The sequence below is a fragment of the Podarcis tiliguerta genome (assembly GCF_965153285.1).
Source record: "Podarcis tiliguerta genome assembly, chromosome: 8".
NCBI classification, from domain to species: Eukaryota; Metazoa; Chordata; class Lepidosauria; order Squamata; family Lacertidae; genus Podarcis; species Podarcis tiliguerta.
The window spans coordinates 78,081,316-78,105,294 of record NC_139541.1 but is presented as its reverse complement, the minus strand read 5'-3'; the positions used below and the strand labels follow the sequence as shown (position 1 = coordinate 78,105,294).

The 23,979-nt window shown below is 44.4% G+C and overlaps 2 protein-coding genes across 5 annotated transcripts; one reads left to right on the top strand and one right to left on the bottom strand.

Moving 5' to 3' along the window:
• Positions 1-270: 270 nt before the first annotated feature.
• Positions 271-16,974, top strand: LOC310684550 (galectin-4-like). Of its 4 annotated transcripts, XM_083455869.1 has the most exons (11): positions 274-627; positions 1,619-1,707; positions 4,683-4,878; positions 6,573-6,692; positions 7,951-8,001; positions 9,386-9,433; positions 10,991-11,014; positions 11,169-11,198; positions 12,703-12,791; positions 15,347-15,512; positions 16,345-16,974. In XM_083455869.1, exons 1-11 carry the CDS (start codon positions 601-603, stop codon positions 16,486-16,488), a joined length of 984 nt encoding a protein of 327 aa, XP_083311995.1. In that variant the 5' UTR covers positions 274-600; the 3' UTR covers positions 16,489-16,974. The 4 variants fall into 4 exon arrangements, with proteins under 4 accessions (XP_083311997.1, XP_083311995.1, XP_083311994.1 ...); XM_083455871.1 differs by lacking the exon at positions 10,991-11,014 and having other exon boundaries at positions 271-627; XM_083455868.1 differs by lacking the exons at positions 274-627; positions 1,619-1,707 and adding an exon at positions 2,284-2,429.
• A 563-nt stretch (positions 16,975-17,537) lies between these two features.
• On the bottom strand, positions 17,538-20,013 carry BLOC1S3 (biogenesis of lysosomal organelles complex 1 subunit 3). The gene is made up of 2 exons (XM_083456250.1): positions 19,912-20,013; positions 17,538-18,364 (listed from the first exon to the last, which is right to left on the bottom strand). Exon 2 carries the CDS (start codon positions 18,351-18,353, stop codon positions 17,778-17,780), a length of 576 nt encoding a protein of 191 aa, XP_083312376.1. The 5' UTR covers positions 18,354-18,364; positions 19,912-20,013; the 3' UTR covers positions 17,538-17,777.
• Between the last annotated feature and the right edge of the window lie 3,966 nt (positions 20,014-23,979).

Below are 23,979 nucleotides of genomic sequence, written 5' to 3'. Positions count from 1 at the left end.
TTCGTATGTTATTGTCCCTATGATGAGCGTTTTATGTGCACCTTTACATCAGGACCTGCATTTTTTAGCACATTACTTGGTTGGAGAACTGCATTGCAAAATTCAGAGAAGTCCAAATTTCTGTGTTTCAGATCATGTATTGACTCAAAAAGTACGAAGTTCACCTTCAGATACAAACTAAACAGAATTCTACACACACCCAATCCCCAAACAGAACTTTCTCATATGAGCTAACAGATAGTAAACCTTTGCCTGCTTCTGTATTTCAGTGCGGAGTGCTTTAATGGCTGCAGAAGAGGGAAAAATTCAACAGATAACCCTTCTCTCCTCCCCTTGCTGCACCTTCATGTTGTAAAAAAATGCATCGTGCCAGAAAAATATGCGGTAACTGGTATTGTTGGAGCAGGTTCATTGCTATCTCTTGGGTCCCTGATAATAGCTTTATTCCCATTTGATAAAAGAACAAACAGCAGCCAGTTTTGTACCCCGCCTACTTTTCTGAGGAAACGAAACTTAATTCTGCTTTGGCAAGCTTTTCCTTTTCCTTCAGAAGGGCATAGAAAGAGAAAGACCAGGTGCTGAGACCCAGGAAGCTCCAAGATGGCATTGCAGCCTATTTTAAACCCGGTGAGTGTGGAGAGTGTGTGTAAGATGGGAAAGCTTGATAAGGTGGTGGTCAGGAAGACTGCATAGACATTTTCTAAGAGGTTGTGTCTCTCCTAAGGATGAACTAGCCGGGACATCTGACTAGCCCTTCCCTGTCTCCTTGCAGCAAGCTTTCTATGTGCATCCTTACAGCTAGGACTGAGCTGCTGTAAGGATAATTGAGTTACAGAAAAACCCCAGAGAAAATGCAGACCAGAAGCGGATAAGGCTTTTCTTGGCAGGGAGATAAGTAATGGGAAAGCTCAGCCCCTCAATTTCTCTGGATTCCTCCAGACTGACACTGTTTTGTGGGAGAGATTCAAGTGCGTACCTGAACTTTAGGTTTGCACAGTTAAAGTGGACTGAAGGGCTCCGTTACCCTAGTGCAATAAATCTGCTTAACAAAGAAGAGCCCTTTTTGTGGTTTGGAAAGTGTTTTGGAAATGCACTGAAAAGTATGTGATGAACGAAGAAGCAGCGAGAAGACATGTAAGCTTCCCGCAAGCAAATTGGGATGGGTGGTCATTGTAGTATAAACAAATTGGAACAAATGCTCAGTAAAAACCAGACATCGCCTAAGCTTCGTGTTAGCTCTGTGGAAGCGTATCGGGATAAATGCTGAATAACCTTAGCTATGTTACCTCAACCGAAAGGCATGGTAAGAAAAAAGCAAGGCAAAATTTAAAGTGGTTGTGACTCTTTGCTGCAATCTAAGTTGCCCCTGAGGTCCCTCACTCCTTGCACACTACCAAATTTGAGTCAAATCTTTGCCCAGAGTGTCCCCACCACCAAGTTTGGGGCCTTAAGCTAAAAATGTGTATTTTGAAAACAGGACTTTTAAGACCATTTCCATTGTTTATCACACCAATGATATTCAGAGATATGTATAACGCCTGGGGAGATTATACTTGAGTTTGGGGAATAGGGACCCAGCAGGTCACCACCTTTTTCTTTTCTTTTTTCTGCCCCACAGAGCGTTCCCTTTACTGGCCCCATTTTTGGGGGTCTGACTGAGGGGAAGATGATTGTAATCCAAGGGCAAGTCCGGGTTTCTGTGAAAAGGTTTGTCCTGCTTCCGCTTAGCTCTTTGTGCCCTTTTGAGAATTATCCCGCCTCATCAATACCTTTTCCTCACATTGGATTCTCTATTTCTACAGTCTTTCCGTCTCCTTTCTCTTCACTGACTTTCCCCTGCTTTCCCAAATTCCAAAGAGTGCCTCACATTTTGCATTTAACGTGACTATTGCTCTGTCAGGAACAGCCCTAGCATTGGGCAGAGTAAGTTGGTTGCTTCAGGCGGCTGAAATTTTGGGTGTCGTCAAGACAAGGCATTAAATCACCTCTTATTTACTTTTATATTTATTGAGATTTTCACTCCCGGGGAGATGTGAGATTTCCTGCCTCAGGCGCCATAATAACATGCCCAGCCCTAGGTAACTTTCATGTTGACATTAGAGGAGGTGTCATTTGCATTGTGCCTCAGGGGACAAAATATATTTGTGTGAACAAGGAACCAGGAGAAACAACAACATGGGCAATGTTTTCCTTTTGGAATAGTTTCCAGAACGATTAAAGCCACAACTCCATCCAGCCTTTACTATCGTTATTTTTAGCTCTTCACCACTTCTGCAGTGGACTTCACCGCCCATACTGATGTGGTCTACCCCCGAACTTGGAGGGTTTTACATCAAGCCCTACCCTGTTACCAGTATTCTTGATTTTAAGAATATCTGTAGAAATATTACAATTTACCAGTATTTAGCCACAAACCGGGTTGGTTCCAGGTACTAATGTGCAGGCAAAACCATGTAGTTTTCCCCACAAGGGACCCACATTTTTCTCCCCCTGAAAGTGTGGTGCAGTTTTTAATCTACCCCTCTCCTTAACTAGGGTGGTCACTTAGATGTCACCCCAGGGCACAGATTTGCCCAAAATGTGCAGAAATCTTGGGTTGTACCTAATACTCAGAGTTAGACTCATTAAAGCTAATGGACAAGGCTAATGTAGGTTCACTATTTTAAGTGGGTCTCCTCTGAGTATAACTAAGTTAGAGAAATCTGTGTACCATAATTTTATTTTAAAAAGTTCAATACATCTGCTCTCGTTATAGTGGTGAAGACTGTGAGCAGGTGAGCTGTGTGCCTACCTGTTCCCAGGTGCTCATTGCTGATGGGCCCCTGCAAGGTCTCCTTACTGGCTGTTTTTTATCATTGATTAATTAATTAAACTTATTAGTAACGTGCACACACACATAACACAGACAGTTTACAAAAATAAATAGATAACACATACATTAAAATCAGCATAAAGCAAAACAGAAAAAGCTAAAACTCATCAGTATTTTAAAAAGGCATGAGTAAAGCATTCTTCTAACCTAATGTTTTAGGCCATGGGTAATTCAAAGCCACAGGTCTGGTGATAAGAAATGGTTTTTTTGCCTGGTGCCTAAAGGTAAGTAATGATGGCACCAGGTGAGCCTCCCTGAGGAGAGCATTCCACAAATGGGGAGCCATCACTGAAAAGGCCTTTAAACAGGGTTCAGACCAGAAATCCCTTCAAACAGAGGACTGTCTTCTGTTAAGAAGGGCATCCTACCTGCTGGAAGATTTAAGGATTTGGGGCTCATTCCAGTGAACACTTCAAAATACCCATAGGCCACCTTGTTTGGTGCTGGTTCTGTATATAGCATAGCTCATGGTATTTGACGCTAATTTCTGTGGAGAAATTACCGTATATCCCTTTGATAGTAAAGGATTTCATTTTTAAAAGAAGCAACAATTTACCAGTTGCTTGAAAACCAGCCCCTAGTAATGGGGTGCTGTTCTTATATAGACACGTGAGGTAAATTACCAGAAAACCGCCTGAAGAACGTTCCATGGCTGCCAATATGGCAGCTCCCCCACCTACACCTTTGCCCATTACTGGTGGTAAATAGGAGTGGGGATGCTGCCATAAGCAACCATAGAATGGTCTTCATGTGTTTTGTGGTAATTTACCTCACACAACTGGCTTTCAAGCAACTGGTAAAGTTTTTTGTTTTTTTTAAAGAAGAATCATTCAAAAACGCCTTTCTTGTGTGAGGGAGATACTGATGTGAGGGTGCTGTTGAGAGGCTTGTTTTGCAGCATTATACAGTGGTGCCCCGCAAGACGAAATTAATTCGTTCTGCGAGTTTTTTCGTTCTATGAGTTTTTTCGTCTTGCGAAGCACCAATGTGTATTGACGGTTTCCCATAGGAATGCATTGGCGGTTTTTTAAAAAAAGGCGCAAGACGTTTCGTCTTGTGAAGCAAGCCCATAGGGAAATCCGTCTTGCGAAGCAACTCAGAAAATGGAAAACTCTTTCGTCTTGCGAGTTTTTCATCTTCCGAGGCATTCGTCTGGCGGGGCACCACTGTATAATGAAATTGTTGTTGGGTTTTTGTTTGGTTTTTTTAAACAAAGTTTTATGACTTTAATCTAAAGAAACAGGAAACTAGTTCCTGGTACCAAAGAGGACTTTGAGCCACGTTTGAAACTGTAGGAAGTCTCCTGGATAATGTTAATCCTAGAGTAGTTTTACTAGTACTTATCAGCTGTCGAGCCGCCACCATTAAAAATGTAAGGAACACCAGGATTTTGATTATGAAATATGGACAACGATGTTAGTTGAGGAATACAACTTTTTTGCCAGTCTCTTCAAATGTTATTTTTTTTGGTCCACCATGTTTTAAGCGCCCTCAAAGAACCTCCTGGGAACTAGTTTGTTATGGGTGCTGGGAATTCTAGGTCCTTGAGGGGTAAACTACAGTTCCCAATGTTCTTGGGGGAGAGGACTGTGCTTTAAAGGGATGGTGTGTACGCAGCCTAAAGCTCATTAACAACACAATCTTTTATGCACCTTCATGGCTCCTGCTCTTTCCGAATCACCCCTTTCCCCTACTCTCCCCTCCATTTCATCTCTTCAGTTCTTTCCCTGCAGGTGTGGTCATGGTCAACCAGCCCACCTGCCCATCTCTTCCCGCTGAGCTTCAGCCCAACCATCCCCTCACATTTCAGATTCTCGGTCAATCTAGTGTGCGGCAACGGCAACATCGCCTTCCACTTCAACCCCCGTTTCGACGAAGGCCGAGTCGTCGTGTGCAATACTCAGCAACGCGGCCGCTGGGGAGCTGAGGAGCGGGCCTACAATATGCCTTTCCAGCCAAATATTTATTTTGAGATGATCATCAACGTCAAGAGCCACTGCTATCAGGTGAGGAGGCTGGAGAAGCTGCTCTGGCTTGCTGTCTACCATGCAACCCCTTCGTGTCTCGCAGGGGGAGGACTTGATAATTTGCAAGTGCAAGATTTATCTCCAGCATGAACTCCGACTTGGCTTTATGTTTAGGCCGGCAGAAGATTGGCCCCATAGCGGTGCAGCTATAGAGCTGCTAGCACATTTGCAAAGCTAAGCAGGGTCGGGTATGGTTTCATATTGGATGGGGAGCCTCGTGTTGCAATTCTTGCTTTGCAGGGGGTTGCAGGGGGTCCCTTCCAGCTCTACAGTTCTATGATTCTATAAGAGATATGCTTCCCCATTCCTTCCCCTCCCGCCGCATTCCCGTTAGAGCTGCAGCTCGGCTGACAAGAACAATTTGGCAGATAGTGAAGAAGAAATATATAAAGGCTGTATAAGAGCTGTGCAAGCTGGCCTGATGTTGCAATGAATTCTCATGAGGACTTAAAACAGAAATGAGCAGACCGATATGCAAATTGTGGAGAAATGAACTTAGGACTGGAAGAATTAGAAACCTGCAGAAACTTGAATGGATTTATTTGCCCATCCCTAACCACAGCAAGCGTGTAGCTGAGAAGTGAAGTGTTTAGGGGGTTCTGTGCATACTTTCATGCTGAGGGGTGTGGCGCTTGTACAAGTGTGGGCACAGCCTTCCATTTCAGGAGGGCCAGGCTTCTGAAAATACAGAAGAAATGCTTCACATGTGAGTTCTGCTGAATGGGTTTCCTCACAAGTCCCCTTTGTTTGATAGCTGCTACCACCTAGTGGGTGAAGTAGAACAAGGGTGGAATTCTATTCCAAGAAGAAGGTATACAGACAGATCATATGGGACATCCAGTACAATGCACCAAACTGTCTCCCTATGGGCTGTCATTCAGCTTTAAGCAGCTAGGCCAAGAGAGAACCCAAACCAACATAGGACATCAATCAATCCAAGGCATTATGCAGATTGCTGTAGTCTGTATAATCGTGTTTGGGGATGTATTTATACTTATAATAATTTTATTCAAACAACCGTTAAGAAATAAACTTGACAGTGAATTTTCTAAATGTTTCTATTTATTAAATCTTGAAACCATAAGAGGAGGGGGGGGCATGTGTGCACCACCAAAAGAGGAGACACAGATTTGCATAACGTTTGCACCTGCCATTTTGCTATGATTTGAATGGAAATATCATCCATCTCGTCATAGTGGGGAGGGCAGGGGCGGTGTGTCACGTTGTGTCACTCGAGGTGAAATGGGAATGTGCTGCGCTGCCATGCTATACCTCTTCCTCCTCCTTTACCTGGGTTGCCCATGAAGTGGCAGCAGCATTGGTGGGTTCCGGCGAGATTTGGCAAAATGTCACAAAATCTTGCCTCGTCTCAAAGGGACTCGCCTAACCAGTTCCTCAACCTCCTCCAAACTCATAACAATAAATTTAAATGCTAAGGGTTACTTATATCCAATTGTAGTTCTACACAGAGTAGACAACTGAAATTAATGGGCATGATAGTCAGTTTAGTTCCATCAATTTCAATGAGTCCACTCTGATTATAGTCTAGTTCAACTCACTGACTCCAACACCTTAACTAGGTTGTCCCTCCAAGTTCCACCCCCGGATTAGGAGCACAAATTCTGCCTCTTGTTTCCCAAGAACTACCTCACCTCCTCCTTCCATTATTCTAGGTATCCGTCAATGGCAACCACTTCCTGGAGTATAGACACCGCCTTCCTTTCCATGAGGTCCAGACACTGCAGATCAATGGAGATGTCTCTTTGAACTGCATCAGCTTTGCAGGCACTAATGTGAGTTCTAGTTTCACCTCTTACACCTCCTCCAATTTCAGCTTACCGTGGTGGATCATGTACCTTGTAATGTGGGTAGCAGCCATTTGCAAAACAAAGGCGAACACTTAGAAATGCGTCAGTCTAATTTTAAAATGAGGTGCTGGCAACTGGTGAGATATGGAGTCGGAAGAGACAAAACATTTGTGGTTGCAGTTCTCATGCGAGCTTGAACACTAGAAACAAGATGCAGTGAATTTGTATGAACCCTTCTTGGGGAGCAATCCTGGGGAGGGATGCTGCAGACCTCCCTCTATGCCAGAGAGGGTGGTTTGCAGATAGACTCTTCTTCCACGTGGTGGCAGAAAACTTAAGTGCCATCGGTGCTGTGCTCTGCCATTGCTGCAGCAGCGGTGGCAAGAGCAACAATGAACTGTGTTGGGGCATGCCAAGCCTCTGTCAGAGGAGGCTGTGGGTGTACAGGTTCCCAAGCCTCCTTGTGACCCCAAATAAACCTTCAACTGCATTGCCTGGCATAAGCTTTTGGGACTTTGGCAGAATTTGACAGAATTCCACACACACACGTTGTGTCCCATTAGGATTGTTCTGTAAGTTATTTTTTGAAATGTACTTGCTGTGCGTCTTTGCCAGTTCTTGAAATTGATTTCACAGTACCCACACTGAGACACAAATACGTGAAACAGAAGATTTTGCTTTATATCACAAGGTAATCAGCAGGGTTAAGATTCTTCTTGATTAGCCTTTGCCTGATATGTGTACAAGAAAGTAGACAGCAGGCAGACCTCTCAGAGAAGGCATTCCATAAATAAGGTACCGCCACCAATAATGCTAAGTTTCAAATTTTCAAATATCAGGTAAGAGAACTGTGAGAGGCATGCCTGAGGATTCTACCAGAAGTCTCATGGCCCCGTTACCCAAGATGCTGCCAGTTGGAGTAAGCAGAATGGGCCAAGCTGCATAAGTGATCTGACTTAGTACAAAGTGGCTTTGTGTGCTCATACTTAATCTTAAGAGGGCATAAGAAATGCAAACTTGCTTCGGAAGCAAACAAATAAAAAAGGATTTATTTATTTTTTGCTTTGGAAGCCAATAATGTTATTTACTCATTCATATATTTACTAATGGATGTATCACTTTAAGGTGGCAGTTGATAGCTTTTGGATCAAATTGGGAAATGAGACATTGCCAGAAGGGCAAGTTGTTGTTGTTGTTTTAAAAAATAGTTCTTATTTCCAAATGTATTTTTATTGTGTTTCAGCCTCCACCCCCATACACCCCTCCCGCTTACAATGTTGTGACAGCCACCACAGTAAGTAGAAGCCCTTAGTTTGTTTGCATCTCTTTGCTTTGCAAATCCAGTAAGGGGGGGGGGGCGGGCTGGTGGGGATTGATTAGTACTGGTTATTTATGTAGCAGTTTCAATGTATAAAGTGCTTTACAGTGGTACCTCTAGTTACAAACTTAATTCGTTCTGGAGGTCTGTTCTTAACCTGAAACTGTTCTTAGCTAGAGGCGGGCTTTCGCTAATGGGGCCTCTTGCTGCCGCTGCACCGCCGGCACATGATTTCCGTTCTCATCCTGGGGCAAAGTTCTCAACTCGAGGTAAATCTTCCAGGTTAGTGGAGTTTTTAACCTGAGGCGTTTGTAACTAGAGGTACCACTGTACTACATTCACCTTCATAACTCCTTGCAAGGAGGGCCACTAGTTTTCCCATTTTCCGGGTTGAAACGGAGAAATAAGTGATTTATTCAAGGTCACCCACTGAAGACCCAGCCACATGACTGTTGAGCACATGGTGCACTGGGGGAAAATAGCTGAGAATCCTGTTTGCGTTCACATTGAACCTTTGCCTCCCTAATTCTTGGAAGCCAATCACAGAATCACTGTTAGAGGAGCCTGGTAGACTAGGAGGGGGGAACCTCTGCCCCCCTGATATTGCTGAACTACAACTCCCAAGCAAATGTGGCCAGAAATTATGGAAGTTATGGTTCAGCAACATCTGGAGGACCAAAGGTTCCCCACACCTGTTGTGCAGATCATCTGGGCCAACCTTCCCCACTGTTCAGCACTAAGGCATTCCTAGAACAAGGCTGTCTAACGTCAACTTGCAGACCTCCAGTAAGCGCGAGCCCCATGACCCCATATACGTAACCAGTGGTCTCATACCCTGCGTTGCTCGGAAATCAGTCTTGAAGGGCTCAAAATGACATCTAGCTACAGTATATCCAAACAGACAAAAACCTGTGTCTTGATCTCAGGAACCATCATGCAAAATTTTGCTACGATATCTTAAGAGGTGTCCAAATGCACAGTGAACAGGCAGACCACTTTGTGAAACCACTCTGACCATTAAAAAATTTATCCTAACGTTCAACTGAAGTCTACCCTTCTGTAACTTAAGATCTAGTATTCCCAGGAGCAAATGAGTCTTTCCCCTCTTCTTTGTGACAGCTTTCCAGATATTTGACTAGTGTTATCATATCCCCCCTCAGTCCTCAATAGAGTGTGCATCTGGGGTTGAAGTCAAATGGCTGCATTAGCAGCACTAAAGTGACCTCTGCCTGCAATAATAATAATAATAATAATAATAATGCTGAAACTGCATCCCAGAGCTAACAGAGTCAAAACACTAAATATCTTTCTATCACTGGAAAGTTAATGCTCTCTTAATGATATATCTCTTTCTTTTCAGGTTGGTGGTATGTTTGCTCAGCCGAACTTTATGCAGCCATCTTTTTCTGTGAGTAGCTTCGTGGAAACTTCACAGATCCTATAAACTACTGGGTTAAAGGATGGGAGGCCTAAGGCACAACCTGGCACCCTGATCCACTCACAAATGGGGACTTGTTGCGGTTGCTGCACAACAGCAGAATCCTGTTGGCAAATGGATTGGCACTGAGCCCACAGCTCAGTGGAAGCAGGGCATAGCTCCATGAGAAAGATACATGCTTTCCAGGCAGAAGGTTGCGATCCTATACTCAGTTACCTGGCTGGGAATAAGTCCTGTTGAAATCTGTGGGACTTTCTTCTTCTTCTTCCATTTTTTAAAATCAATGTATATACAACATGAAAAACAGTTGTAGGGAAATATTAGAAAAAGAACAGAAAAACAAACCAAGCACATGGTAAAGGTAAAGGGACCCCTGACCGTTAGGTCCAGTTGCGGACGACTCTGGGGTTGCGGTGCTCATCTCGCTTTATTGGCCGAGGGAGCTGGCGTACAGCTTCCGGGTCATGTGGCCAGCATGACTAAGCCGCTTCTGGTGAACCAGAACAGCGCATGGAAACGCCGTTTAATCCACGTGCTTTAATCCACTTTGATTGTGCAAACCTAAATTTTCTGGTATGCATTTTCAATCCTACCTGCAAAAGAATGAGACTGTGGAAGAGTTTTGTTCCCTCCCACTGAGCTACGTATAGATCCACCCACGGGCAAGTCAGGATTGCAGAGAGGAAGTGAGGATTAGGAGAAGAATTGGGTTAAGAATTAGGGTGAGATGTTACATGAGAAGAAGCTGGAGTATTCATAGATTCCAGAGTGATGATTTTTCCTTTCTTTCTTAGTATAGATTCTGATGGGGACGCGGGTGGCGCTGTGGGTAAAATCTCAGTGCCTAGGACTTGCCGATCGCATGGTCGGTGGTTCGAAACCCCGCGGCGGGGTGAGCTCCCGTCTTTCGGTCCCAGCTCCTGCCCACCTAGCAGTTCGAAAGCACCCTTAAGTGCAAGTAGATAAATAGGTACCGCTTTATAGCGGGAAGGTAAACGGCGTTTCCGTGTGCTGCGCTGGCCACGTGACCCGGAAGTGTCTCTGGACAGCGCTGGCACCCGGCCTCTTAAGTGAGATGGGCGCACAACCCTAGAGTTGGACATGACTGGCCTGTACGGGCAGGGGTACCTTTACCTGTAGATTCTGATATTTCATGCAGGGCCCTTGCAAAGAAAACATTTAAAATTATATTAAGGGGGGGGGATTTACTTAAACTGACTAATCAAAAAGCAAGACTCGGGGCTTTTTTTCTGGGGGGACACAGCGGTACACATACCCCTAAACATTTTGTGAATCTAAGTTTGGCCTCACTAAGGGGCAGTATTTCAGTATGATTAGGAAAATGATAATACCCCTAAACAAGACTAGTCAGTTAAACATTCTCTCTAGTTAGTGGACAACTCTGGAGACATTTGATTGCTCCACCTATTCACTGTGTTCAACAAGTGTTCCCTGAAAGAAAAAAAATTAATACAAAGAATAGTTCTATGTAAATTAATTGATTGCTTTTCTTTTCATTCTTAGCAGACAAGGAAGAAGAAGACGGCCCAGGTGTGTGGGTTAAAATCTGGGGCAATTTTATAGTCTACCTAGTTTAGATAAGACAGGACTGCGGGGGTTCGGTCTAGACTGAATTTTGATGCTTTTCGGTTCTCCAATACAGTATTATTATTCACTTTTTCTCTGTTTCTTCATCTTTTCTCAGGGTAACAGTGGAATAACTTTGTCCAATCCTGTGAGTATATTGGTGTTCTGTTTTCTATGCCTCTTGGTTCTCCATCATAGATAAATTTAGAAATTTCTGCTCATTTTTGACATAGATTAAATTTGGTAAACTGGCAGAATGTAGGCCCCAAATATAATTTACAACACACCCACACAACAGATGCATCTCCTTTTGGCTATATGAAGTGTTCTTGTGGCTTTCCCCCCCTGAAGCTCCTGAATCTGTCCACTCTTGGGAGACAGGACATTTAGTCAAGACTGATTGGTCTGATTTTGTACAGGCATCAGGCCAAGTCTAGACATAGGTTGCCTAGTTAGATTAGGGAAAGCTGAGTGTTAAGAGGCAGCAAAGCAGACAGGAGTCAAAAGAGGGTCTGGGCAGGGCACAATGAAAGAAAAGGCTAAGTAAGCAAGTTCAAGAGGCAACCAAGCTGCAAATATAATCAAGAGATTTGCTCTGCCTGCCAGCAGCATCTCCCCTTAAGACATAAGCTATGACAGGTTAAAGAGATCCCATAGCACTACCAAGAAGATGTATAATCCAGAATGCGGCAGCTAGACTGGTGACTGGGAGCGGCCGCCGAGACCATATAACACCAGTCTTGAAAGACCTACATTGGCTCCCAGTACGTTTCCGAGCACAATTCAAAGTGTTGGTGCTGACCTTTAAAGCCCTAAATGGCCTCGGCCCAGTATACCTGAAGGAGCGTCTCCACCCCCATCGTTCAGCCCGGATACTGAGGTCCAGCACCGAGGGCCTTCTAGCGGTTCCCTCACTGCGAGAGGCCAAGTTACAGGGAACCAGGTAGAGGGCCTTCTCGGTAGTGGCGCCTGCCCTGTGGAACGCCCTCCCATCAGATGTCAAACCGATAAACAACTACCTGACATTCAGAAGACATCTGAAGGCAGCCCTGTTCAGGGAAGTTTTTAATATGTGACATTTTAGTGTATTTTTCATCTTTGTTGGAAGCCGCCCAGAGTGGCTGGGGAAACCCAGCCAGATGGGCGGGGTACAAATAATAAATTATTATTATTATTATAGTATATATTCTATCAGAAAAGACATGGAAAATAGAAATAATGAAGTTTGATATTTGCATATATATTGGCACAAAGGCAAGGATGCAACTAAAAACTAAGAAACTAGTCCATTTTTTGGTGTTTAGAGGCGCCTCATAATCAGAGGCACTAAACTGTACCTTGCTTCTCCCTACTTCAATAGGGGCTGGAGGGTAGAGATACAGTGTGGGAAGGTTCTAGCAGTTCAATGTGTACTTGCATTTTAGGGCTAAGGAAGAGCGATTACAGCTGACTTGTAAATTGTGTCCTTTGGTTGCAACCACCCTACCCAATTTCAGCCTCTGACAATAGATCAAGATCCACCTGTGCTGACTTCTGAATGCAGGAACATTCTTCAGCTTCCTGGGTGGCTTCAGCTTCTGGGAGTCTTAGTTCTGCTTTGTCTTCTTGCTTCTTTTGATGAAGGACTGAATCCCTGTTGTTATTTTTTCCAGGCTGTCCCATTCCACATTGCCATCCCGGGGAATTTCACTCAGTTCCGCAAGATTACAATTGTGGGGAATGTGCCTTTTCACGCAAACAGGTGCGTTAGCAGAGGGGGGCAATATTATGCACCAACTTCCTACATTCAATTATCAAATGAAGTTGAAGCCAATCAGAAAGTACCATATATACTTGTGTATAAGCCGACTTTTTCAGCACATTTTTTATGCTGAAAAGCCCCCCTTGGATTATACTTGAGTGAGGGTCCTTTTCGGGCTGCTCCTCCTTCCTCCTCCTCTGCCGCTGTTGGCAGCGGCAGAGGAATGAGCAGCCCGAAAGCAGCCCTTTTGGGCTGCTTGTTCTTACTCCGCTGCTGCCGCCAGCAGCCTTTGCATCTCAGCAGCACCTAGGTAGGCAGGGGGGTGGGAGGGGCTGGGGGGGAGAGAGAAGCCCCCTCTGCCGTGTGCGCATGTGCGCGCACTCCGGCCCACCAGGAGGTTTGTGGTGTGGTGAACCGGCTTATATGCAAGTCAGTAAGTTTCCCCAGTTTTTTGTGGTAAAATTAGGTGCCTCGGCTTATATTTGCGTCGGCTTATACTCGAGTATATACGGTATCTGTCAAATTATGTCTGCAGGTTCCAGAGATACAACCAATCTAATTCGCTTCCCTATCACATTTGAATCTTATTTTGCTGCCTTCTTATTACATTTACCTTTGCTGTGTGCGGTTTTTCCAAAATATTTATTTCTTTCAGAGTAATTTTCTTTCTCGATTGGCAGTGACGTTGTTTGGGAACGACATGCAAGTGTCATGAAGGGTGGCTGATTTCATAACACATGCAGCAGAAGCTGAGCTTCTAGGTCAACCTGTGCTTCCTAGGTGCAGGTTTGCTTTTCTGTAAATGAGGATAATAACGAGAGCCAGTGTGGTGAGCACTGTGGTTCGGCTGGAGAGATAAATCCTCATTCAGCCATGAAGCTCACTGGATGAGGTTGAGCCAGGGTTACTGTGAGGGTAAGGCAAAGTAATCTTCAAAGATGCCGCCCTGAGTACAGTGGTACCTCTGGTTACGAACTTAATTCGTTCTGGAGGTCTGTTCTTAAGCCGAAACCGTTCTTAACATGAGACACGTTAATGGGGCCTCCCGCTGCCGCCACACTGTGGGCGCGCGACTTCCGCTTGCATCCCGGGGCAAAGTTTGCAATGAAGGGTATCTACTTCCGTGTTAGCGGAGCTTGTTACCCGAAGCATTTGTAAGGAGGACGGTATGTAACCCGAGGTTCCACTGTATATTGGTATATTGGAGGAAAGGGATGGTACCAGTGTGGTAATACAAATCTGATCCAGGGCAGACTCAGGTCTAAAAAGATCATGGGCTTATCCAGACTTTCTGTTACATTGCGCTTTTTAGGCACAGATCTGGGATTTAAAGCTGTGTGTCAGAGTGATATTGGTTGTTGTTGTTTTTTTCATCTCAGTGCTTCCCCTGGGAAAATCCGCATTTTACTGCTGAATCAGAGCAAATAAAAATCTGCAGAAAACCTGATTGCCGTAATCAGCAGTAAAACGCAGGTTTCCCTAGGGAAACCACCGGGACAAAAACAAAAACAAAAACCTGCTTGGACACAAAGCTTTAAATCCCAGACCAGTGCTAAGAAATGTGGCATAAAAGGTAGTCTGGATGAGCCATGAGTGAAAAGCCAGATCAAGAAGTTTAGGCCAAGCAGATGAAAGAGTGAATTATTTAAGATGGCTGCAGAGCAAGAAGCAGAGAAAGGCAGGCTCAAGAAGAATGTCTATCAGGTAAGTACCGGTACTCTCAAATACCCATTTGTTTTGTGTATTTCTCAAAGAAACAGCAGGTTGTAAATAGTCACTTACCCAGTCACTTGTGGCAAATAATGGAGAGTCCTCAAGACTATGGTAAGAACAAAAATGATCAAAATAAGTTTTTCTTTCAGACCACATGCAACTAACAGAACCTATGCATATTTACTGAGAACTAAATCCCAGTGAGTTCAATGCAGCCCACTCCAAGTTAAGTGTACAAAAGATGATAGCATTAGATATTTATACTGGGAGCAGCCAGGCTAGTAAAAAATTTCAGTCGGCATGTAACTTTAGTAGATTTATTTGCAAAGCTGTGAAGAAGTTATTTATTCCATCCACCTCACCCACCCGTTTTATACGTTCTTGTAGGCAGGGGTTACATTTCCAGGTATGCGTGAAATTGTATATAGTGGGGAACACCATCTAAAAACCAAACTCTGCCAAGAATCTGCCAAACTCCATCACAATTGCTCCCTCCAAACCTCCTTTCTCAAACTCCCAACTCTCTACAGCCTTCAAAGGTCTGTGCAAAGGCTTCTGGATCACTAGCCATTTTCCTGCTATTTTCATGTAATTTGTGCAGTTTTTCTGCTCTTCTTAGGCTGTTTTTGCCCTTTAAATTGATTTATCTATATCCCAGCAATGCGCATATATGCAGTCGTACATAAGTGGGGAAACTTCTGTATTGCTTCCACTCAATAGCTACATTAAATTGGCAAAGGATCAGGAAGACTTGGTTCTCTAAGATCTATGCTGGGTTAAAAGTCATGTTGTATCATTTTGGAGACCCCAGGAAATATGCCTTGTCGCCCTTTTCCTCCCAGATTCCATGTGAACCTGAAAAACACAATGAGCGGCAACATCGCCCTGCACATCAACCCCCGACTGAAGGAGGGAGCAATAGTCCGGAACACCTTCATCCACGGCAGCTGGGGCTCTGAGGAGAGGCACTTGCCTGCCATGCCTTTCTCCTCTGGCCAGGCCTTCCATGTAAGAAATACCTTTGGGGAATGAGCATTTGCACTGGTTTAAATTTCAGATCTTTGTCAGAAGGCACACCTCATCAACAATACCAACTTAGGTTGAAACGCTTACACAGAAGCTTCTGACATTCTGTGGCAGCTATTAGTTTCAACAGCTGATCTTGGAAAGACCCTTCCAACACTCTCCTTGCTCCCTGCCCTTTTAGCAGAGAGCAACTGGCCACTTCCTCCTGCTCTTCATGTGCAGGTGAAAACACAGGAAGAAGGACCATGTGTACCTTTGGCCTGATCAACGAAAGCAGTGTTTATATTCCTACAGCCATTTTACTGGCCTATACTTGCCTTTGCACGTCAGACCATCAATTCCAGCCTTCTGTCTCAAACAATGCCTTTTAAGCAGCTAAGAAGGGAGAGATTGCCCCCTCCCCAGATTAGCCTAATTAGTCCAGGAGGGGGCTGGATTTCCTTGGAACCAGAGCGCTATACTTTTATAAAGAAGTGCTTTATTCTTGGCACTCTGAACAAACTGCTTCATTTTAGGAAATCATTAAACTGGTATAAAATTAGGGTTGCCAAACGCCCATAATTTCCCAGACGTAGCCGGGATTCGGCAGTCAGAAACAGTGTCCGGGCAGAAATCACAGCGATGTCTGTGAAAATCCAGATGTATACCAACCCATGTCAGAAGTGACTGCAAAAAACCAAAACCCCTCAACAACAGTATGGCAACCCTAATAAAATTGATATAATGGATAAAACCTGCTCCATGCCTCTTGTTGTGCGTGGATTAGTATGGTTTGAAAACTCAGAATAAAACATTTCTTACTTTCTACCACTAGATGGAGATCGCCAACCTAAAGAATAACTATCAGGTGACTGTGAATGGAATTGCGATATTCAATTATACCCATCGAATCCCTTCGGGACAGGTGGACCACCTGGAAATAGCTGGGGATGTGACCCTCTCCTGTGTGCAGTACTGACGAGTCTCTGTTCTTCTTACACAACATTATAAAGAAGCTATCTTGAAAAAGAAAAGCAAATACGTTTCTGTAGTGCCTCCCCCCCCTGTGGATCAGCGCTGCTTCAAACCACATCAGGCATACCTGACCTGCAAGGCTAATGTTTACTATTATGGCTTCCCTGCAAGGAACCCTGGGAATTATAGTCTGAAAGGATCACTTGCAGGAAAAAATGTGGTAACCTTGTGGGATACCTGTGGGTAGGGAAGCCATGCTTGCGAAATCTGTTAAAACCCTTTTTCCGGTACTGATGCAAATATACAGGTGTTGAATAAAGATGCTGAATGGAGATTTTACTAACTGGACAGCAGATAGAATTGTTTTGTCTCAAATTCAGATAATCATTTACTTCTTCCCTTGTACCCTTAATCATACTTTGCAGTTATGTAAATTATGCTCATATGCCTTCTTGATGAAAAATAAATGCCAATGAAGATAAAGATGGAATGATACTTGAAACTGCAGCATTCAATGATATTCTATATGGTTGTGCTATTTTTGTCTGAGCAGACTCCATAACCACCTGCAAAAGAAAGTATGAAGTAACGAAACAAGCTCACACAATTCACGCAAGGTGTAACACAACTCTCTCACTGGATTCCACAAATACTCAGCCTTCTGTATTCAGAGGATTGTGTTTTATAAAGACACAACTAATTTCAAACCAGTCCTGTTCCACCACCATCATGATGGATCACAAGCTTGTACAGGGCAAAGTCTTTTAAAAGATGCCCCGTGGAACATGTGTACTCTGTATCCGCGGGGCCTCTTTTAAAGGACTCACCCTGTACTAGTCACTTGCTTAATCACCTACATTAAATATGTCTGTAGGTGGGCAGGCTTTCCCACTCTTTCTCAGACTATTCACATGTCACAGATGAACAGAGGTCTGTGTGGACAGGCAGACTAGGTTTTTTCTTTACATGAAATGGAAGCTTTTAAGATGCACGTGTGAGTATAAATATGGTAAGCATTAGCTTTAAAAATTCAATATACCTTGAAGCGCAACAAAAGATATATCAAGAGCAGTTTAATTTTCTTTGACTCTACCGTGCTGGACTATTTAGGCAAGATTATTACAGGATATACAAGTGTGACTGAAACACTAGGCATCAAAAGTTTTGAGTCAAAAGCTTCTATTCCAGTTTCTTATTGCACCTTATGGCCAGGGTCGCAGCAGTCTCTCTCTCTCAACACCTTTAACTGCCTGCAAAAAGCAGTTAATTGGCTAGCTATTGTTCTAGAACCAGCTAGGTGTTTACTGGAGGTAGCTCTATCTGGATATCAGGCAGCAGGTTGCAGCTGGTGATGATGTCTATCTTTTCTGCAACAGCACGCAAGTCCTCCAGGACAAGCCGGATGTTGTGTGATGCGCTGATGATGCCGTTTTGGGAGTTACTGAGCTGTCCAGTTATGGCCCCAATCTCCTTGATAGCAGTCTGGTACACTTGCTTGACGGTGCTGCTGACATCGTAGTACAAGCGGGCATTACTCTCGATCAGCTTCTGCTGTAGCAAAGTGCTGTAGCGGCCGCGATGTCTGATACGAAGGGCAGGCTTCTCTTCAACCGCTGTGGGGGACCCCAGATCCTCATTCCTGAAAACAATCAGTGGAGGCAAGTCCGTGCCGATCAATTTAGGCTCTGCTTTCGGCCTACAGGGGCTTGCATCTTCCTCCTCATCTGTTTCAGAGGCCTCCCCAGCAATTTTTACGCCGGAAAGGTTGGGACATGAAGCCTGGGGAACGGAGGACAGATAAACCTCTTCCTCTGAATCAGTCTCTGAGGCTTCTCCCTGAACAACAGTTTTGTACCTCCGGGTAGTCATTTTTGCATTACCTAAAGAAACAAAAGCAACTTCAATTTTGAGAACTTGTGACGGAGATAAACCTACCAGGATAACCCCAATTGATTATATCCTATTACGGAGCAGTAATTAAGAAAAGGGTGTACAGACAGTGCTGTTGATGTGGGAGGTTGAGGGGGGGGCTATACAAAAAATGAGGGAACTGCTCCACGAATCCTCCATGTCCAGAGACCAGTTCCATCTATGTACTGACAGAAGAGAGAACATAAGATGGGTGGCTCCCTCCATCATCCCCTCTTTGTCATCTTCTCAGGGACAGCTGTCTAATCACTGCTGGAGCCAGAGGTGAGAAACCTCAGACCTGGGAGGCAAATGTGCCCCTCCAAGCCTCTCACACCACAGCTTCGCATCTTCCTTTTGTCCAGCTGGAAGGTGTCCTCAAACTCTGATTTCACTTTCTGAACTCTGCCTCTCACTTTCACTCTGCCCACCGTGGAAATGTGGCTCCTGGAAGTTCGCCCAGAAACTTCCAACACACTCACAATGCCAGCAGCCTGATCGTATACCATTACCCAATCCTCTCACACGGGTGACCCCAGGGTTGTTACTTTTAACACACCATCACAAACAAGATTTGTGTAGCATTTGCTAATTTGTATCTATTAAACTGTTTGCTTATAAAAGCCTACTGTAATATAAATGGAAATGCATCTCCCCCCAGCGGTGAGATACCACATGTCTCACTTAAATAGTTTTAAATTGCTCTGGGTTGCCTTGGGCACAATAAAGCAACTGATGAAATAATAATAATAATAATAATAAATTTTATTTATATCCCGCCCTCCCCAGCTGAAGCCGGGCTCAGGGCGGCTAACAACAATCAAATAATCAAACAATCAAATAACCCAACATTCTAAAAACATTTCATTATAAAAATTAATTAAAATCAAATTAATGGCAACCGTTAAGCAAAATTTTGTGCAGATTGCCAGAGGAGGGGGTCAGGCTGCGCCCTGACCAAAGGCCTGGTGGAACAACTCTTGTCTTGCAGGCCTTGCGGAAAGATGTCAGGTCCCGCAGGGCCCTAGTCTCTTGTGACAGAGCGAGAAAGACTGTGGCCAGGCTACCTGTGTGGCTGCTCAGTGTGTACTTCAGGTGCTAAATGCAGATAGGAAACGTCAACACACACATACATACACCCCACTTCATAGGATCAGAGAACTGTGCAGTTGGAAAGGAACCCAAGGGTCATCTAGTCCAGCCCCATAAAATGCAGAAGTCTTTAAACAGGATGCGTTCCCAACCCAGCTCAGGCAAAGGTGAGACCCCCTTGCAGAACCAGCCGCAACAACTCCCCATCCTCCCCTCCCTTTTTTCTCTCACAGCCTGACCCAACGGATGCCTACTCGGAAGTAAGCGCCACTAGCTCCAAGGGAGCTTTATCCTGAAGTCAATGCACACAAAACTGCAGCTACTCTCTCTCTCTATATATATATGTGCAGCTGCTGCTATTATTAATACTGCTCCTCCTGCCTTAGGTACGGCATACCCCCCTCCCCAAAAGACATCCAAACTCAACCTTTCGATCAGGAAGAAGCGTCTCCACCTTGGAGCTGCTCACGTGACACCGATGGATCACGTGCCGCAGCGGGGCTTCGCTTTATGTTTAGAGTTAAAAAAAGCAGCAGCACGTAGCGCATGCGCGAGCCGTCCTCTTCTCTCAGCCAATCCCCTCTCGCCTCCTCTTCGCCGTCTTCTCTTTCCCTCCCTTCGTTATGATTAATTATTCTGCCTCCAGTACTGGATCTTCTTTAAACCATTTTAAAACAATTGTGTTGCCTAACAACAACTCTTTCTGCTAGGTGCTGCCATAATCCACTGCCTGTTTTTTTAAATACAGTTTCGGCTGCCGCCGTATGTGGTTTTTGTTCCATATAAAATGCTGTATCAGTCTCTGCCACTTTGTATTTCAGATGAGACAACTAATGGAATATTTAGGAGTATAAATAAATTTATGGGAATTCCCCTGAGCAGATATAGTTGTCAAATGCTGATAGATTTGCAGACTTGCAAGAGTGGCTCCTAATCTCTGACTGTATTGTATACCTGCACCATTGGAAACTGCTGGTTGAGAGGAAAGGTCACTCCCTTGCAGAAGACCTTCTTGCATTAAGGGTCCTCTAGTGAGGGACTCCGGGACGCGGGTGGTGCTGTGGGTTCAACCACAGAGCCTAGGACTTGCCGATCAGAAGGTCGGCGGTTCGAATCCCCGCAACGGGCTGCGCTCCTGTTGCTCAGTCCCTGCTCCTGCCAACCTAGCAGTTCGAAAGCATGTCAAAGTGCAAGTAGATAAATAGGTACCACTCCGGCGGGAAGGTAAATGGCATTTCCATGCGCTGCTCTAGTTTGCCAGAAGTGGCTTAGTCATGCTGGCTACATGACCCGGAAGCTGTACGCCGGCTCCCTCGGCCAATAAAGCGAGATGAGCGCCGCAACCCCAGAGTCGGCCACGACTGGACCTAATGGTCAGGGGTACCTTTACCTTTACCTTACTGAGGGACTCCACCACACACCCCTGTTTTTTGCCCATGGATGGTGCATCCTGTTTAAAGATTTTATGGACCCAGGTCACTCAGGACAGACCACATGAAACTGCCAGGGATCTGGCAGGATTATCACAGACTGTCCATTGTGTTTGTGTGCATGTGTGTGCATGAAACTCCACTTTGGCTAGGAAATTAGCTCACCTGCTTCTGGATTTAGGGAGATAGGGCTGCAGTTATTTCCGAAATAACCCAATACGAGCCATGGATAGTTACCATAATTCATCTTTCGTTTTCCTTGCAAGAGTTGCACTTTCACATGACCTGGAGAGGAAGTTCAAGAGTTTCTTGTTCTTTCCTTTTTGCTAGCATCTCCTTCCAACATGTCCTTATATAGCAAGATTTTAACTTTCTCGCGAACAAGAGTGGACTGTCCTGATTTTTTTTTGTCATGCAATAACAAAAGGAAAAGAAACCTTTAGAACTTTTGGTTCTCCAGGTCATTGTAAAGTTCAGACTTAAAGCTGGGGGTCATTAGCAGCTTAAACTACAGCGAGCTCATTCCTTCTACCTACTGCATTTCAAGTTGCGTTTGCACATGGCAGTACACACTAGAGAGGGGGCAGGGATGTCTTCACCTGAGGAGCATTATCCGTTTGGTTTTCCTGAGCCTGCAATCCCTCCAAATCCCATTTATAAAGCTGTCATCTGTTCATGTACAATGTCTGTCTCAAACGTACACACCTCAGCTTAACCATGGCTTACATCCTGAAACTGGATGGAAGCTGGGATGAGGGACACATCAAACAGCAGCATAAATCAAGAAACTACATGATAGATATGGACTGTGGCTGATAATATGTAGCAGAAGAATCTTTATTTGCATCAGATGCTAGCCATAGCAATAAAATAAAATGTACTGAAGATAGAAGTTAAAAACTAAACTATGGAAAATACATTTCGGGGGTTTACATCAATAATCAAATCATAGATCTTATTCATAGAATCATAGAATCATAGAGTTGGAAGAGACCACAAGGGCCATCGAGTCCAACCCCCTGCCAAGCAGGAAACACCATCAGAGCACTCCTGACATATGGTTGTCAAGCCTCTGCTTAAAGACCTCCAAAGAAGGAGACTCCACCACACTCCTTGGCAGCAAATTCCACTGTCAAACAGCTCTTACTGTCAGGAAGTTCTTCCTAATGTTTAGGTGGAATCTTCTTTCTTGTAGTTTGGATCCATTGCTCCGTGTCCGCTTGTCTGGAGCAGCAGAAAACAACCTTTCTCCCTCCTCTATGTGACATCCTTTTATATATTTGAACATGGCTATCATATCACCCCTTAACCTCCTCTTCTCCAGGCTAAACATGCCCAGCTCCCTTAGCCGTTCCTCATAAGGCATCGTTTCCAGGCCTTTGACCATTTTGGTTGCCCTCCTTTGGACACGTTCCAGTTTGTCAGTGTCCTTCTTGAACTGTGGTGCCCAGAACTGGACACAGTACTCCAGGTGAGGTCTGACCAGAGCAGAATACAGTGGCACTATTACTTCCCTTGATCTAGATGCTATACTCCTATTGACGCAGCCCAGAATTGCATTGGCTTTTTTAGCTGCCGCGTCACACTGTTGGCTCATGTCAAGTTTGTGGTCAACCAAGACTCCTAGATCCTTTTCACATGTATTGCTCTCAAGCCAGGCGTCACCCATCTTGTATTTGTGCCTCTCATTTTTTTTGCCCAAGTGCAATACTTTGCATTTCTCCCTGTTAAAATTCATCTTGTTTGTTTTGGCCCAGTTCTCTAATCTGTCAAGGTCATTTTGAAGTGTGATCCTGTCCTCTGGGGTGTTAGCCACCCCTCCCAGTTCAGTGTCATCTGCAAATTTGATCAGGATGCCCTTGAGTCCATCATCCAAGTCGTTGATAAAGATGTTGAATAAGACCGGGCCCAAGACAGAACCCTGTGACACCCCACTAGTCACTCTTCTCCAGGATGAAGAGGAACCATTGATGAGCACCCTTTGGGTTCGGTCAGTCAGCCAGTTACAAATCCACTGAGTGGTAGCATAGTCAAGACCGCATTTTACCAGCTTCTTTACAAGAATATCATGGGGCACCTTGTCAAATGCCTTGCTGAAATCAAGGTAGGCTACATCCACTGCCTTCCCTTCATCTACCAGGGTTGTAACTGCCCCCACTAAAACCTTGCAGTTTTTGCTGATATCATGTGTAATGGCTTCAGATGCCAGCTGTGGGATTGCCAGAGTACAGTGGTACCTCAGGTTACATACGATTCAGGTTACATATGCTTCAGGTTACAGACTCCACCAACCCAGAAATAGTACCTTGGGTTAAGAATTTTGCTTCAGGATGAGAACAGAAATCACGCGGCAGCAGTGGGAGGCCCCATTAGCTAAAGTGGTGCTTCAGGTTAAGAACAGTTTCAGGTTAAGTACGGACCTCCGCAACGAATTAATTACTTAACCTGAGGTACCACTGTATATGGCAATGTGTACACAGCCATGCTCAAAGAAAATGCTTGCCATGCAAAAACAAAAAGGGGAAAATGCTTAGTTTTTGTTTTATTATGAAAAGTTCATCTTCATTTTCACTGTTTAGGAAATACAGGAACTTCACAGAAAGCAATTAGCAAAATAGAAAATGGAAGCTTTTTATCTAAGCGTAATTATTGTTGCATGGTGGGACAGGTTTGAGAATGGGAGGCAGTAGGCCAGATTCAAAGGCATTGTGGACCAGATGACCATCCCTGATATAGCTGGTAAAATAAATGGGAGAAGCACGAATCTAACCACTCATTCAGTGCATGCTATCATTGGAAATATCCAGTGACTGCTGTCCTCTGATTTTCCAAAGAAACCACCCTTACTCTTCCTCACCCTCCCTGTGCTCCTGTTTGTTTGCATTAGACATTTAAGTCAAATCATAGCTTTTTCTATAGGGCCTTGATGCTTGCCAGTCATAGAATCATAGAGTTGGAAGTGACCACGAGGATCATCTAGTCCACCCTCCTGCAGTGCAAGAATCACAGTTGTAGGATGTCTAATATATTGTAGATTTAAAAGTGTTTATTTAATTTTACTCTCT